Genomic DNA, 16,689 nt, shown 5'->3' with positions numbered 1-16,689 from the left:
GGTAAATTACAGGTGTGTTCTATTGCTTTAACAATTCACAGTTTCCGCCTTCAGCACAAATGTTTCCGAGTAAATGATGTGTTAGTGCTCCTTGGCCTTTGAATTCCACAAGTTGCTATTCCCTGATAGTCAGAACTGGTTCCGACCAGACTTTCCCTCTCCCTTCCCTTTCAGCTTTATAGAAACTAGATAAGGATGCTGCTCTCCCAAAACTCTTTGTTCATTCTTTCAGACTCTCCTGATGAACTGAACCTTCTTTGCGCAAAGAATAAATACTTAAAAGATGTTGTTGAGTGAAGCCTTAGTTCCGATCTCACCCTATGTATAAGAATTTCCACCAGACACATGTGAGGCCTCTGGCAGGTTGCTGGCTCTCTCTGCCTGGTTGCCTCCAGCAGAACGCTTCATGTGGATCACAGTGTACACACCTCTGACTGTGAACAGCAAGGAAATGGCAACAAAGAACGAGGCGTAGATCAGGAACTGAAAATACATGAGAGGATTACATGCACGGTGGATGATGACTTACAAATATATGAATTCATTCATTCAATCATTCTTTTTTGTCTCTGGTGGTCTGTTTTCCCCTGTGTGTTCATTGAATGCCCTTTAAACAGCAGCCTTTATTTTTATTCAAAGGCTTTTTTTTAATCATTACTCTTTACCTATTTCATGTATTTATTCAAATGCTGTTTTCTCTCCTTTATATTCATATTCTTCTATTTATAACTCATTGTAAAAGCTCTTCATAACCCCAGTGTTAAAAAGTTCCTATATCTCAATCTTTAGTCTCACATTGCCAGACCTTCCTCCACAGCGCTGCGGAAGAGGGTCTGGCTAGTCCAGACAGCATTCCGGGATAGGAGAAAAAGTTTCTCTGGTTTATTGGCATTTCTTTAAACCAATCACAATCATCTTGGTTGCCGTTAAGGGATGGTCGGAGCAACGGTGCCTCTGCAAAATAGCCTCGAGAACGAACTTGTTTTGGTGGAACATGTATGTTCAAAGGTTGTTTTAGTCGTGCAACAGAAAACTCTGATTTGTCAGATAGTCTAGCTAGCTGTCTCAATTTACCCTGATTAGATCTGAGGAGCAGTTAACCATAGTCCTCAACACAAAGAAAGCACAACTTCCAGCGGAAATTCCAGCGGAAATTCCAGCGGAATTTCCGACGGCACCTGAACAATCCCGGAAGTGAAACACTGTCGATATAGACTACTCAATATTCTACTTATAATGTACCGTACATGGTCATAAGAATTAGCTCAAATCATCTCCTAAAGTCATTGTATGATTTGTGAGTAGCCTACTGCCGTACCTGTGAGGTGATGGTAAGCTGTAGAGATTTGGTGCTAATGACGATGGCGGTGAGGACACTCTGGAGGACTGTGCCCACAAAACTGTTGATGCCAAATACCAATGCATAGCGCTCCCTGTTCAGTGTCTTGGCTATCTGAAAACTGGGATATACATACTGTACATGAGATGCTAAACAGGAAAATGAAAGTGTGCAAATATGCTAAGAATAATTCAGTTATTACTTATATTATTGTCAAGGGTCAAATGTCAAAGGACATACAACAAAGGACAATCAAATATGGAAACAATGATGAATCAGAATAGGATACATTTTGAAAACTATAATAAGGTGTCCATACCACCTTAATTATAACAGGACAAAGGGTCTACAGCCATGGTAACGGATCTGTGATGCTGTACATGAGCTTTATTCTAACGTCAGTATTTTACTATGCTCAAAATTACAATGTTCACATGTTGATGTTTAGTAGATTATATTAACCATATTCACCATTTTTGTTTGGGTTTGACAGTAGAGCTGAGGATGATGGATATGTCATTAGTTTTGCAGGTATTTATTCATAATCAAAAATATTGGACAATACAAGGTTTCATCTGTTGACCCCTGTTTTGTTTGTTTGCGGTCAATTCATCCAAAATAGATTTCACTCAAAACCACAAATTTCAAACCTAGAGAGGCACTAGAGGAAAAGTTAGGAGATCACCATAGTCATTAGTATACATCATCTAAAACTATGAATGTCCAAACTAAATTTGGGGCCACTCTGTCTATTAGATGGAGAGATATTTTACTGGATAAGTAAAAACTTTATTAGGATGCATCCTCTGCAGACATGGATATCTGTTTGAAATTTCATGCTAATCCATCCAAAAATTGTTGAGACATTTCACCTAAAAGTTCAAATGAAAAAAAGGTGATCACTAAAGTGATTTATCCTCCGGGGGACCATGACGGCAATCTATCCAATAGTTGTTGAGACTGACTGGACCAACGTGGTGGACCGACCATCAGAGTGACATTGCCATCCCTAGCTAAAGATTATTCGACTGAAAGTTTTCATCTAGTCCCACACAAGATGACACATGTCACAATAATAAAAAATAAAGGAAAATAACCCAGGTGGAAAACAACCAAAAGATTGTTTTACTGTTGGTGTTAGTGATGGATGTAATTGACTTATAACTTGCTCAGGGTGGAAATTTTACACAATCTAAGTATTGCGCACGGAAATCCATATTGCATTCTTACGTGCAGATGGTGGAGAGCTGCATGTAGACTGTTTTGAAAATGAAGAAGCATGTGTAGCTGATCCAGATGTTGTCAGACAGATCCATTAGGAATAAAGCCCCAGCGATCAGGAACGTGAAACTCCCCAGGACCAATTCCCCCCACACAGCCCACTCCAGAGAGACGTGTCCCACAGCAACAGTGGCTGCAGCTCCTAAAGGAGAAGACCATCACTATGAGTCAGTGCATGGGGGAATTAAGGAGTAGCAAAACATGTGGCTGCAAAGAAAGACCTCAGAGACCAACATAACTGTTTAGCTGATATCTAATTATTGGTTTGTTTTTTTAATGCAGGCACAGAAATAAACTAATACAAGCAGATATCTCTGTATGTGCTCCTTCTATTTCTTTTAGCAATTTTGCCAGACATTCTAAAATCCCCACAATACTCAAAATTAAAGAAATGAAGCTGCCACACAAACAGTTATCTGGATGACAACAGAAACATTATATAAGAGTATCCTGAACAACTAAAACACAAAAAATAGGTTTTGTCATTTAATGTCGACGTTTTCAAAGTTTTTTTTTTGCTATAACAAAATCAAAAAGAAGAAAATGTTGTAAGGTTAGATAATGGTGTAAGGTATAACATAATGTTCCTCATATAGTTGTATTATATGTATTATGTGTGCATGGAATAAAAAAAAAATATATATAACCATTATATATATATATATATATATATATATATATATATATATATATATATATAGGTCATGTTGTGTGGAGACTTTATAAGTTGTTTGTACAATCGGCAATTATGACTCATATTTAGGTTTTTGGGGTCAAACAAACACAGGCCTTCACCCTGGAGACTGGGGTTTGTGTCTCATTTGGAAAGAAAAGTAAATGGCAATTTTTTCTTTTACTTCACGGAACAAAGGGAACTACGTTATGTGTAACCGGAAGTGAAGTAATGTAACAAATGGGTTAACCCTAACCCTATTGTTTTTTTCAACTTAACAAATTAGTTTTGTTGCCAAAACCTGAAGGCACTGACACAACAAGCTGATAATCGGCCGTTGGACAGTCTGGCGAGGTCAGTGACTGGAGTCTGTTCGGTGTGTTCTGTGTGGTCGTCCGTGGGCGGGCGCTGCCGGCAGTCGGACTCAAATGACCCATCTGATTGGTGTAGTGCTAACCCGGAAACGGGGAGCGGAATCATCTTTTAAACTGACCTTTGTCGATCTGAAATGAAGACAGATTCAGCAATTGCATGGTCTGACATATGCCGATTTCATGCCGGTCAATGCTAAAATTAATTGACAACAGAAGTTATACGAGTTACAGTTCTCAAGGATGCACGCACACACATACGACAGCACGGTCTCTTTTTCCTTTCTTTCAACTTTTCCGCCGTGTGTAAAGCACATGTAGGGAACCTCGTGAATTAATCTGCAACATGTCAGCTGTTTGGAAATTCTTCAGCGTGTGTGCAGAAGATAACAAGTTTGCAATATGCAACACCTGCAAGGAAAAAGTAAGGCGTGGAGGGATGACACCAAAAACCAAAATTACATTTTTTTAGTTGGATATTGGATGTGAAAAGAAGGAAATGGTTCTAACAATGCACTTTAGATGTGTGTGAATTTCCCACACCAGGAGTAATTTATATAGTTTTATTTTATAGTGATCCATTATCTGTCCACAAAAAGTTCTATGTTCTGTGCAAAATGTTCTATTAAAGAAAAGATAGAAAATAAATATTTGCGTGTGCTGTAAAGTGGCTAGAATTTTTTTTATCGGAATCAGCTAAAATCGGTATTGGCTGGCCTAACAATGAAAATCGGAACTTGGAATAGGCCTAGAAAGTTGTAATCGGTGCATCTCTAGTTAAAATGTTTTCAGAAACACGTTTCGAAAGAACTATTTTAGTACAATATGAGATTATATTCTGAACAAGCCGCCATGACAGTCTGTCTTTGAATTTCCAGAGAAACCAGACCCACGTGATGCGTTCATCCAATCAGCTGCCGGTTTTCATTTTTGGGCGACAATACAGATTAGCGCCACCTGCTGTTATGGAGACGTATTACATCTCGTCGCTTTGGTGTGTTCCGAGGCACTTTTTTCAAGTGCATCTCGCTGCAGCCTGCAGAAAGGCACACATCAAAGTCAGCCGTTTTTCTTTGCTTACATCACTCCCCATACGCTCGAACGGACCAAGACAGCCTGGTAGCATATTTTACTATGAAGGAAATTATTTGGATAAAGGAAATTATTTGGATAAATGCCATGTTTTCATTTTGAATATTTTAATTTTATTTTGAAAATGTTATATCCATAAATGTAAATGGTCTGAAAGAAAACCGAATAATCACCAATTTAAAAATGACATGACATTATATATTTTGAAACTTTAACAGGACTGACAAATAAGAAAGCCATCCGGACTCTGAACATTTACAATGCCTTAAAATCTCTTTAATGTAAATTTGATGTGCCCCTTTTTTGTGTATGTATGTATGCATTTAATGTTTTCAATGTGTTTATTTATCTGTAAAAGACGGCCTGGTTGCGAAGCTGATATTGCCTCATTTCACATTAGATGATAGAAACTGATGATGTAGGCTAAACACAAACGACATATCATGCAACAGTTAAGTTGTCATGTAGTTACTATAATTGGTCCGGTGTACTTTTTTGTTCATTTGATTTCCGATTTTGAAATGATATCCAAATTTGAAAAATGGGTCGGTCATTTTAAAGCATGCTAATATTGATGAAAATGTGTTCAAACACAAAAAACAAGCCATATTTTATTTAATTTAGCCCTCAAAAGTAGAGTGGTGTATTCATATCAGCAGCAATAATTCAGTCTCCATTACAACCATATGTACAAAGGGGCGATTTTGCTTTATTAACAGGTGAACCAGAAGCATACGGTGAAACTTGAAAAATTTGAATATTGTGCAAAAGTTAATTTATTTCAGTAATTCAACTTAAAAGGTAAAATATATTATATAGACTTATTACATGCAAAGCGATATATTTCAAGCCTGTATTTGTTATAATTTTGATAATTATGGCTTACAGTTTATGAAAACCCTCAGAAAATTAGAATATTGTAAAAAGGTTCAATATTGTAGGCTCAAAGTGTCCCACTCTAATCAGCTAATTAATCAAAAACACCTGCAACGGGTTCCTGAGCCTTTAAATGGTCTCTGTCTGGTTCAGTAGAATTCACAATCATGCAAGATGCTCCTCGGATATTACCTGTACAGTAACACACCTAATCTAAGTATTTCAAAAGGTCGAACACACATACAGATGTCTGTACAGTAAAATCGCTACGTGATTACCGTTATATCCGAGGGTTGAAGTTGCATTTTAACGGGGCAGTAAAATGGTTAAGCTAAAGCTAACGCCGCTTAAGCTTTCACGTTACAATATAAAAGGTGTTGACCATTGACTTAGCTAGCAAGCAAACAATTAATTTACATGTCTACGAGCATGTTAGCAAACTACACCAAGAGACAAATACAGAGGAATATTGATAGAAAGCAGGGGAAACAAGCACTTTCATACATTTTAGCATTGGCTAATTAGCAACCTGCCTGCCATTAGATGTTAGCTTCCGAGCTAGTTAACAGCTAGCCCAGAAGCTCATGAAAACCGGAGCAGTCTTACGTTATTTCCGAACCACTCTTTTCGTTTCAAAATCGGAAATCAAATTAACAAAAAAGTACACGGGCCCAATTACAGTTCACTGTTGTGGAATGAAATGTTGTTTGCGTTTAGCCTACATCAGTTTCTATCATCTAATGTAAAACAAGAGGCTATATCAGCTTCGCTACCAGGCTGTCTTGGTCCATTCGAGCATATGGGGAGTGACATAGGCAAAAAAAAGTCTGACTTGGATGTGGGCGGGGCTTGATGTCCCACAGGCTGCAGCGAGAGGCTCCTCACTTTTTTGACCAACTCCAGGAGACTGCCTTTCTGCCGAGGGTTGGCCGTCTGGTCAGTGTGTCTGCAGCTTAAGCAAACTGTGACCGTTATGTTTAGAAGAGAGGATGGAATCACTTTTTAAAATTTTTTAAATCAAAATTTTAAAATCATTAATACATGAAGCTATGACAGTGTTTAGTAGCAGGAAAATACATGATCGATGGAAGTCCTCTCTGACAACAACATTAAACTAGTTAAACTCTGAGCAGGTAACAATCATTTTGCAAAAAGTGATGCTTCTCATTTCAGCCACAGGGTGGCACAATGCAGCCCTTATACATCCCAAGCTCCTCTCACCACATGTCAGGTGAGTCTAGATAGGAAAACCCTGAGTCCTCAGAGACATGGATCTATTCACCCAGAGCTCTTTATCCACTAAAATGAAGAGATGCTTGATATAATTGCTTCACTCATTTAAATGTGTACATTTCTTTTGTGTCCTTGTCCATTCGGTCAATCAGTGCTAATAGTCTAGTCTGGACACCGCCCGGGCCTTGGAGTATTTAAGACATACTTAAACAACCCCCATGGCTCTGATTAGCAGAGGTGGGGTCAAATGGAGACCGAATAATTCGACAAGTTTCCACAGCAGTAACACAATTGGAGGCTTAGCTGAGTCAGCCGGAGCCAGCGATACAGCTCCAAAGAGAGGGATCAATAATGCAGCTGGGTTCTACAGTATGTTCAAACAGTAGGGGTGCATGCTCAATACCAAATTGTTGCTCATATTTCAGTTTATTTTGATAAGTGCTACATACTCTATATTTTTATATGTGACAGCAAGAGGGCCTAAAGAGATCTTAAAGTTAGGGGATCACCAATGTCATTAGGATTCATCCACTAGGAACCATGAATATCAGTACCAAATCTCAAAGCAACCTATTACCTAATTGTGAGCATTGTATAATCCAAAGCAAAATTCCTCGTATGTGTCCTCATACCTGGCAAATAAAACTGATTTTGATTACATAATTAGGAGTTTTTAGTTTGGACCAAAGAAGTGGACAGGCTGACTGACATAGCCATCCATAGATCCTTGCCAAGCCCGTTAGTGTGGTTAAAAAAAAATAAAGGTCAAAATCAATAGTGAAGCTATCCTGATTTCCATTCCCTTGTATGGTTAGAGCTCCAAAAACACTGCATTCTATTTACCATGATGCAACTCAATAGCATTCTTTGTATGACCTTGCCTCTAAATGCCAACCTCTTTTTAAATCTATGCCCCCAGATTGTAATGCATGCTTTCTGTTAAAATGTCTTCAAGCCCAACTTGTGTTAACCCATATGACATCATTAGCAGTGGCGGTTCTACATTGAATTACACTCTGGGCAAGACCCCCTTCAAGCACCCCCCACCAAAATAAATAAATAAAATAAAAATAACATTTCTGCACAAGCAGTTATATTTTATTATTACATTTGTTGTCTTGAAAAGACCAAAGCTGTCTCTTAATACTTTCCAACATTCCTAAGCCCATATATTTCTTCTGAGAACGTCAATCTTTAACATGCGTATAGGATGTGTGTTGGGGGTTGGGGGTTAAAGAATCGGTTTTAAATGTTTCAACCTCCACCTTAAAGGAACACGCCGACTTATTGGGACTTTAGCTTATTCACCGTAACCCCCAGAGTTAGATAAGTCCATACATACCCTTCTCATCTCCGTCCGTGCTGTAACGCTGTCTGACGGCTCCAGCATTAGCTTAGCCTAGCACAGATCCTGCAGGTGACTGGTTCCAACTAGCCTACTGCTCCGAATAAGTGACAAAATAACATAATATGTTCCTATTTACATGTTGTGATTTGTAGATTCACAGCGTGTACACAAACAACGTAACATGAGACACAGCCGTCTTCTAACCGTAAACAAACTGGGAACTATACTCTCAGACAGGCTTGCTGCGAGCATATCACTCCGCCCAAGTACTATATTCTTCCGCCTGAGAATATAGTTCCCGGTTTGTTTACAGATAGAAGATGGCTGTGTCTCATGTTACGTTGTTTTTTGTACACGCTGTGACTCTACAAATCACAACATGTAAATAGAAACATGTTGGCGTTATTTTGTCTCTAATTCGGAGCAGTAGGATTACTGGAACCATTCACCTGCATGTTCTGTGCTGGCCTGATGCCACAGCATGCACGGAGATGAGAAGGGTATGTATCAACTTGTCTAACTCTGGGGGTTACAGTGAATAAGCTAAATTCCTTTAAAACAATTTGCAGTAAATGAATGCACCTTGACTTACATATTTACATGCACTGTAGCTACCTGTAGTATGTACAGTATGATCTGTGTACTACTAGCTAATCACTTCCTAACAACATGCTGCTCATTGATGTGTTTTTGGAGGAAGAAGATTCATCAGGCTGTGGTTGGGTCTCTAATGGGATTTATTGATTAAAAAAATACAGACTATCAACAGCCTTAACCTTTAATCGATTAGTAGTTTTTTAAAGACAGAAAATACAGATTCCTTTCTTGATGCAATATGACATCACAATCACTATATTTGACTACAATATCCCTAAAAGCATGTTTTGGGTGTATTTATATCAAAATGGGGGTAATACTCAGGTGTCCACCTGTATATAAATTATGTGAAAATGTACCCCAGCACATACAGTAATGCTATGTGACGTCCCAAACTGGACACATCATTTTTTATGTAAAATGTGAATATTTCAATGGATATTCCAAATATATTTAAGACTTAGCCTATAATGAATGTGTGGAGCTAATTCTCTGCTTTGGAAGGACACACACACACGCACGCATGCGCACACACACACACACACATCCCGTGCATGCGCCCGTGGCCTCCTCCTTATGAATCCTAAATAGCGCGCCAAACCATAGAGCTGGATGGCATATCACAAGGTGTCCGGTGCCAGACTGGAGCAAAGACCGTTAGCGTGGATACAGCTGCCTACCGGCCTGAGAGTAAACCATCCCTTTATCACTATTAGATCACTGTTCTTTATTATCAACGTTTCATTCTTTGAAGGATTCTTTTTTTTTTTTTTTAGTGCCCGTGCCGCCCCCCCATGTGTCATAAAAAAATACCGCACCGGGCGGCTGCCCGCTTCGCCCGTGCCAAAAACCACTACTGATCATTAGTTTCACTGTGACATTATCAGTTTCTCCGGTTTCGAAAGGTTCAAACACAAGCTGCATGCAGGTCCACTGCTTATGAACCATTTTGTAATGTGTGGCATAGATGAGGACACATTTGTGACCTCACGCTGTGTTTGGCTTTTCACGCTGATTAGATAACATCATACTGTATGTGTGTTGTATGTGGGGCAGAACAATTTGAATTTACACGCCTTGGGCTCCAGTGTGTGGAATCTAAACAGAAATATATTCAGCCAGTTTCCAGCCAAATTAAATGTAAAACCTTGGACATCCCTGACCTGGGGAAGGGAATGTTCTGACTGGGACTATGTCCTAAATACATTATCCATTGGCTTAAATATATGTTTGAAGTGTAAATGATTCGTAATTACAGTTTGAGGCCATAGATACATAGATGGGTGAGTTGCCCTGTAACTACTCTCCTTGAAAATCCTACTGTACAAAACAATACAAGTGAACAAAACTTTGTTCTGCTTACACATTTTGTTTCATCTTAATCCTAATGAGCTACTAAAAAATGTTGTGTTCAAGCTTCAGGACATACGGTTATTAATAAGCTAAGAAAATAGTAAATGATGTTGTGCTTTCCTGCCATATTTTATCATCCTGGTAATCCATATTCATATTTTCCCTATCGGTTTCCACCAAGTTCTTTCCTCAGGGATGTTTTCTAAGCGTGGAACAGAGGAGAATACAGGATACAGGAATCTTTGGGGAAATATCAGCCATAGGGCCCTACAGCTTGACTGCATGTTGGGCAGAACCATTTACAAGTGAAAGGCATACAGCTGGATGTGGTTTACACAGAGTAATTGCCTTTGGCTTCTGGGGAATACAGGAATGTATCAGTACTATAATCAATAAAAGTGTACTGGCTGGATGGCAGCAGCTGCTATACCCATCTGGGGATGAGAGCAAGCAATTAAATAGTCTAATTAATGCTGCTCTTATTGTCTGCTGTACTTTAGGGGTTGTGAAATACTGATAATAGAAAGGGATTGTGTTTTCTTTCTGTCTGTTTATTCAATTATTTTCTGTAGTGGAATGTGTATAACAGCCATAAGCTTTGAAGAAAATGTATGGACAAACAAAATCCACCTACCACCACGTCTAAAGCTCAATATATAAGACTCATTTGTTCAATGCGGACAGAAACCAAAGAGTTGAAACGGCTTTACTGAGAGTTATGTGCTGGGCTATTTCTTGGCAAGGAGCAGTAACTTCAAAGTCTCGTCATCACCGTCAGGTTTCCAGGCAACCAGTGGAGACTGTTACTAAGGCCCGAGCACCGAAAACATTGGCGAAGGCCCTATTGAAACTGAAGGAAATATTATTATGCTCAATCAATTGCATTTGTGTTTATTTTTTATCATTGGCATGCCACTTTCACGTCTCATGAATCTTCCTGTGAGGCATCATCGCACTCAGCAGAGACATTCCCTTTTCAATGGTGACTGCTTGCTCAGCCCCCTACACTTGGTACAACATTTGCAATACACCATTTTCAACACTCCACACAGGAAATAAAAGCTAACTCATGTGCACAGTGTCAACGCAAAAATGCAAGGCCGCGTCGACTGACCCTGTCACGCATAAAGGTGCGAGGGCCTGTACATCGCTGCTTGCAGCTTTGATTATTAATTATTATGTTACTGGAATATTATAACTGATGCATTAAGCATAATCTTAATGTTCTAGCACAGTGGTTCCCAACCTTTTTTCCTTGGCGCCCCCCCTACTCATGTCTAAGAAAAGCTAACTCTCGAGATAGAGCATTACTTTCTTTTTTGATACAGAGGAGTTATCAGCACTTTTACGTTTCTCCGCCATGTTTCATTCATAAAATAGTGATGCCGTGGCGGCAGGAAAAACGAGGATGATAGCAGCTAGCAGCTAACAGCTAGCAGCTAACAGCTAGCAGCTGACCTGATGACAGCAAGGGTCCCAGGTTAAGAGGTCCCGGAGGTTTGGCCTACCAAGTAGCCTGCATACAATTTTAAGCGAGAACAAAAATATATAGTTTTCATACAGACTTTTGTATACATTATTTATTCTAGTGTATTATCATAACTTGTTTAACATGTGCAAAACATTTTTTTTTTACCTCAACCTCAAACCAGATAAAGACTTGCGCCCCCCATGTGATCTTTGCCACCCACCCCTGAGGGGTGCCCGGACCCCAGGTCGGGAACCACTGTTCTAGCAGGTTGAAGTGGTGCTGATAATGGTGCATTAGTTACCTGACAATGTGCTGATGCTGTCTACCCCTCCATTGTAGGCAGTGAAGTTGTGGGGCTGCATATAAATCCAGAGCAGCTGGACATACTCTGTAACCTGGTAAAAGCCACATGTCCCCATAGCTGACCATATGCAGAAGAAGAGCACAGCCACAGAGGAATAACATTCCTTACAGTCCAATGCAAGCCTTCTGAACATCCTCCCAACATGCTCGGCAGCCGTCTTCACCCACATGAAAAAGTCTTGACTTTCAGAGTCATGACTGTCTTCACCTGAGCTTCCCTGTTGTGCAGAATCTGTTCCCCTAAGAAATAAACTAGTCTGAGGCCTGGGCAGGAAAAAGGAGGTCATCAGTGCTACTGAGACAGAGATGAGAGTTATAAAAGCTAAGCAATACAACGACACCCCACCCACAGACACTAGCAGTTGACCCAGCAGAGCGCCCACAGCGTAGCCCAGCAGTATGGCTCCTTTGACATAACTGGTCACTTTCTGATAGTAGCTGGTGTGCACCACACTGTAAATGTAGGAGAAATAGGCCACATCTGCTGCCGTGGCAATGCTGTAGCTGAAGAAGGCCCACTGAGCCGAGTGGACCCCCGAGCCAACTAGCACCAGCAGAAACGCTGTGACATAGCAGAGCCCCTGGAGGATGATTACAGGCTTGTACCTGAGGAAGTCTGTCACCAGGAGGACTGGGACGAGGAGAACCAGGCTGGAGTAAGTCCACACAGGATACACCTGTCTGGTCACCTGGATATACAGGAAGGCAGACAGAGACCTAATTATCTTTTAGAAAAATTATTCCTAACTGCTGACTGCAAGAGTATCTGAGAAACACGGTGGCAGCAGCACACCAGATGCTGTTCTATCTCTATTCACTGTCAATGAAAAATGACTTATGCATGTACACAATGTAACAGGAAGCAACATGGGTGACGGCTCATAATGTGACAACTTGATATATGCAAATAAACACAATAGCTCCAGCTTGAAAGTCTTGTCCCTTTAAGCATAACTATGGATCTTAAATTGCTGTTCCCATTAAGTTGATTTTTGTGTTCCACTTTGGCTTTAACTGAAATCCTTTTCAAAGATGCTTTTTTTTACGATTTCAAAAATACAGGTCAAAATCAATGGTGAAGCTATGCTGATTTTCATTCCCTAGTATGGTTCAAGCTCCAAAAACACTGCATTCTATTTCCCATGATGCAACTCAATAGCACCTTTTGTATGACCTTGCCTCTAAATGCCTTTTACTTGAAGTGCTCTAAAATACATTATTTTTTGGTTATTTGCAATTTCAAATCTTAAGAATTACCTTGAGGAAATATATATATTTTTTAAATATTGAGGAACATGGCATATTGAAATTGGACTATACCAAAAAAATGGTAACTGAACTTTAAATAATGTTTAGATATCGATTCATCTTTCCCCAGAGTACAAATCCTAATTACTTTGGTGCCCCCTTCATTTTCTTAGTGCTACCATGCAGTCAAACTTTCCTCTTGACCAGCATTTTTGTACCATTGTTGTTGGGGTAACTTCATTCAGTTTTGCCCTTATCATTGCTAGAAAAAGTTAACTGAATGTTTTTTACATTGATTAAGCAAATGTGCATTTTAATAGAGATGTTTGAATTTGAGTGAAGAACGTACAATTAGGAGAGAAACTGGAGAAAAAGACTAAGTTCGGAGATCAGTACAGGTCTAGCTAGCTAACAGCTAAAGTCTGCACAGTGAAGACATTGCGTGTTTGTGGTGAATTAGCATGCAAACTGCAAAAACACTCAAGCATTCATTCTGTAAAGAAATGTTAGGCAGAAATCAGTGTTGGTAAGTATTCAGTCTAAATGCACCTTAAGACCTCAGGTTGTGAAAACAGGAATATAAAGTATCATGTTGGTAGTAGTCTTTCCTGAAACGCCTAATATATACTTTGAGCATAATTTACTCACTCTAGTATCAAATGTACTTTATGGTTGGAACAGGAAATTCTATTTACGGGGTCTGTATTTTGTTCACAAACTTAGTACATTTCTACAATCTACATTTCCTGTGAAATCTGAAAAAAGCCACTCAGGACCACGAGTTGAAAAAGTTATTTGCATCATACACTGTGGAGCATGAAATGAGTACACCTTGAGAGTACCTGCCATCATTTGCGTGAACAAAGTGCCTTGTGCATCACAAAGTGATTGTCATTGCAGAGGTGTGAAGGACCCCCATTTAGTTTCTTTTTGATGACACCATGCGAGGCGTGATACTGTAGAGGCTCTCCTGTTCTCCTCAGTCGCCTCCAAAAGCTTTAACTTCACTTGTGTAAACAGGAAAGATCTGCTTATGTTAGTCTTGTTTATGCTTACATCACTTTGCTCCAGCTGCACAATATTCTTCTTGAGATGAAATGTTAAATGATTAACGAAACATGCGATTGCTTTACTTCAAACGGGTAGTCTTAACCAGTGTTGTGCCTGAACGCGTTCATTGAACGATAGTTCATGAACTCGTTCATATTTTGGGCGAACGTGAACTGAACGTACCATAATAGCCTACTGCCTGATGAACGTTACTGTGAACTTGTTCATTCTGGTGTCTGTGAACTCTCAGTTTAACTTTGTTCAACAGGGTGCCATATTTCTATAGAGCCTTCCAGGCAAAAACCCGGCTAAAACACACCGTAAACAGGCCTTAATATGTAGCGAAAAAAACACCCAATCTGGAAACACCAGCCACCAGTGTCTCACCGCCGCATGCATCATCAAAACAAAAAGCAGCGTGGAGGCGACAAAGCAGCAAGGAGGCGTCATATGATCATTTAAACAAGTTTTATGACAAGGTCGGTGAGGATGGGAAAAATCTTACATTTCTGTGCAAACTTTGCCCGCCGGCTTTCAAAAAGAAAATCTGCACTTCAGTCACATCCACAGCAAACCTGAAACGGCACGTTGAACTGATTGGATATGAAGATGAAATCTGACGCATAGTTTCAGTGTTAAAACTGATAAAATAATTGCTGTCTGTGGTTCTATATGGGCTGTGGCAATACTTTTGAAAAATAATAGCTCACAGCAACATATGGAAAAAAAGAAAAGACCTATGAACTAGTTCCTTTTTGGAACTGGTCTTAACAACCTCAAGCATTTTACACATTTGCCCTTTGGGACAAAAGAATGATGGTAGTAATGTTAATTAGTCAGTCCTTTATTTTGGTCCAGAAAAGGACAATATATATTAACAACGACTGATCAGATTGCTTTGAAATGTTACTTGTACAGTATATTCTTGGTCTGCATAAGGGGAATTGTACTTATTTTAGTGACCTTCTGAATCTTATTTTCATGCCACCATTAGATCAAACTTTCCCTTGACTGTCAGGAGACAGGTACGAAACATAAAGGAAGAAATACATAAATGTTATGATAAAAATTGACCTCGTGTTGTGGCACGTAATGAACACTGTAGCCATTAGGGGCTGATACTAGAGCTATTGATTTTTTCGAAGGATGAAAGGAAAGCCCAAAAAGCCAATGGCCAAAAATCTTTCTTCAAGGTTACTGGGCGGTGTTGTACAAAATATCATCTCCAATTAAAGCTGACAGTTTACTAAAGGCTTCTACTTCAGAATCATGGCCATCTGAATGCCACTGAAGTTATACACAGAATAGTAATATGTCATAATGGCATGGATATTGGTGGTGATGGTATATAAATATACTGACTTTTATGAGGATACATGAACAAGTATACCTTAAAACCTAAACATGCATTATTGTGATTCGTATTTTATATTCATGACTTCATTTACATGATTCATAGTATGTACATAAATACAAAAACAAAAAAACAAACAACAAATCTAATAGGCGGCCATCATTCTACAACAGTGACATATCTCATTTCATAGCTCAGTACCTCACCTGCTCGGTGGTGAGATTCTTGTAAGTTCCCGTGAGAAACTCTGTCATGAAGGGCTCTATAGGCCTCATCATGGAGCAGAATCCGTAGATGCAGAGCGGCACAGTGGGGCCCACCCAACCAGCATGGCAGGGCATATAATGGCCTGCCCAGCAAGGCCTGCTGCCACACTCCCCGCTCCAGCAAAAACCCATCGTTCCTCTTCGGCTCCCCCGGGACGTCTCGCTGTGTCCGTCGAGAGCACGGTCTAATTTAGGCAGTTTAATCTGTTGAGATATGGAAGCCCCAGATAAGGCCAAGGTGAGACTGACTGTGAACACCAAGTCACCTGCTTTGCCATTGTTGTTTCTCTCCTCTGAAGTTTTCCTGGCTACAGCGAGACAGAAAAAGATATGAGGCTGTGAGTGAGGATATATTAAGATGAAATATGAGGTGGTGAGTCCCCGGGGCTCCAGCAGGTTATAATAAATACTGTCTCCTCCTCTGTCTTTATACAAAACACCCTCATTCCTGCATATATTGAGGAAGGGGTGGAAGTCAAGCCGAGGAATATGTATAAGTGTGTGTCTCAGTGCAGGTGTACACACCACCATGCTGAACCACACACACAGCGTGGACATACTGTGTGCCTGTTTAGTATCTGACACCATTTCAGCAGAGTCCAAAACCAAACAATATAAGTGATGCATGTAATGTTTCAACTGTTTTAATCAAAGAATTAATAGATAATAAAAAAACTATAATTTTACAAAATACCTAATGCAGCTTCTTCAGGCTACTAAAAAAAGGGTCTAAATTAAGTCAGCTCTAAATTAAATATTGCCAAATTTCAATTT

General features: G+C 39.6%; 1 protein-coding gene across 1 annotated transcript in view; it reads right to left on the bottom strand.

The window, feature by feature from the left end:
• Positions 1–318: 318 nt before the first annotated feature.
• LOC114560975 (thiamine transporter 1-like) overlaps positions 319–16,689 on the bottom strand; it is a 46,510-nt gene continuing 30,139 nt past the window's right edge. Inside the window, exons 2-6 of the mRNA XM_028586607.1 lie at positions 15,856–16,223; positions 11,936–12,686; positions 2,570–2,762; positions 1,319–1,460; positions 319–483 (exon numbers count right to left, since the gene is read on the bottom strand). Of these exons, the coding sequence (XP_028442408.1) occupies positions 319–483; positions 1,319–1,460; positions 2,570–2,762; positions 11,936–12,686; positions 15,856–16,223 (1,619 nt within the window). The remainder of the gene's footprint in view (positions 484–1,318; positions 1,461–2,569; positions 2,763–11,935; positions 12,687–15,855; positions 16,224–16,689) is intronic.

The sequence above is a fragment of the Perca flavescens genome, chromosome 9 (assembly GCF_004354835.1).
Source record: "Perca flavescens isolate YP-PL-M2 chromosome 9, PFLA_1.0, whole genome shotgun sequence".
NCBI lineage: Eukaryota > Metazoa > Chordata > Actinopteri > Perciformes > Percidae > Perca > Perca flavescens.
The sequence above is the reverse complement of the archived record's forward strand: the minus strand, read 5'-3'. Positions and strand labels throughout refer to the sequence as shown.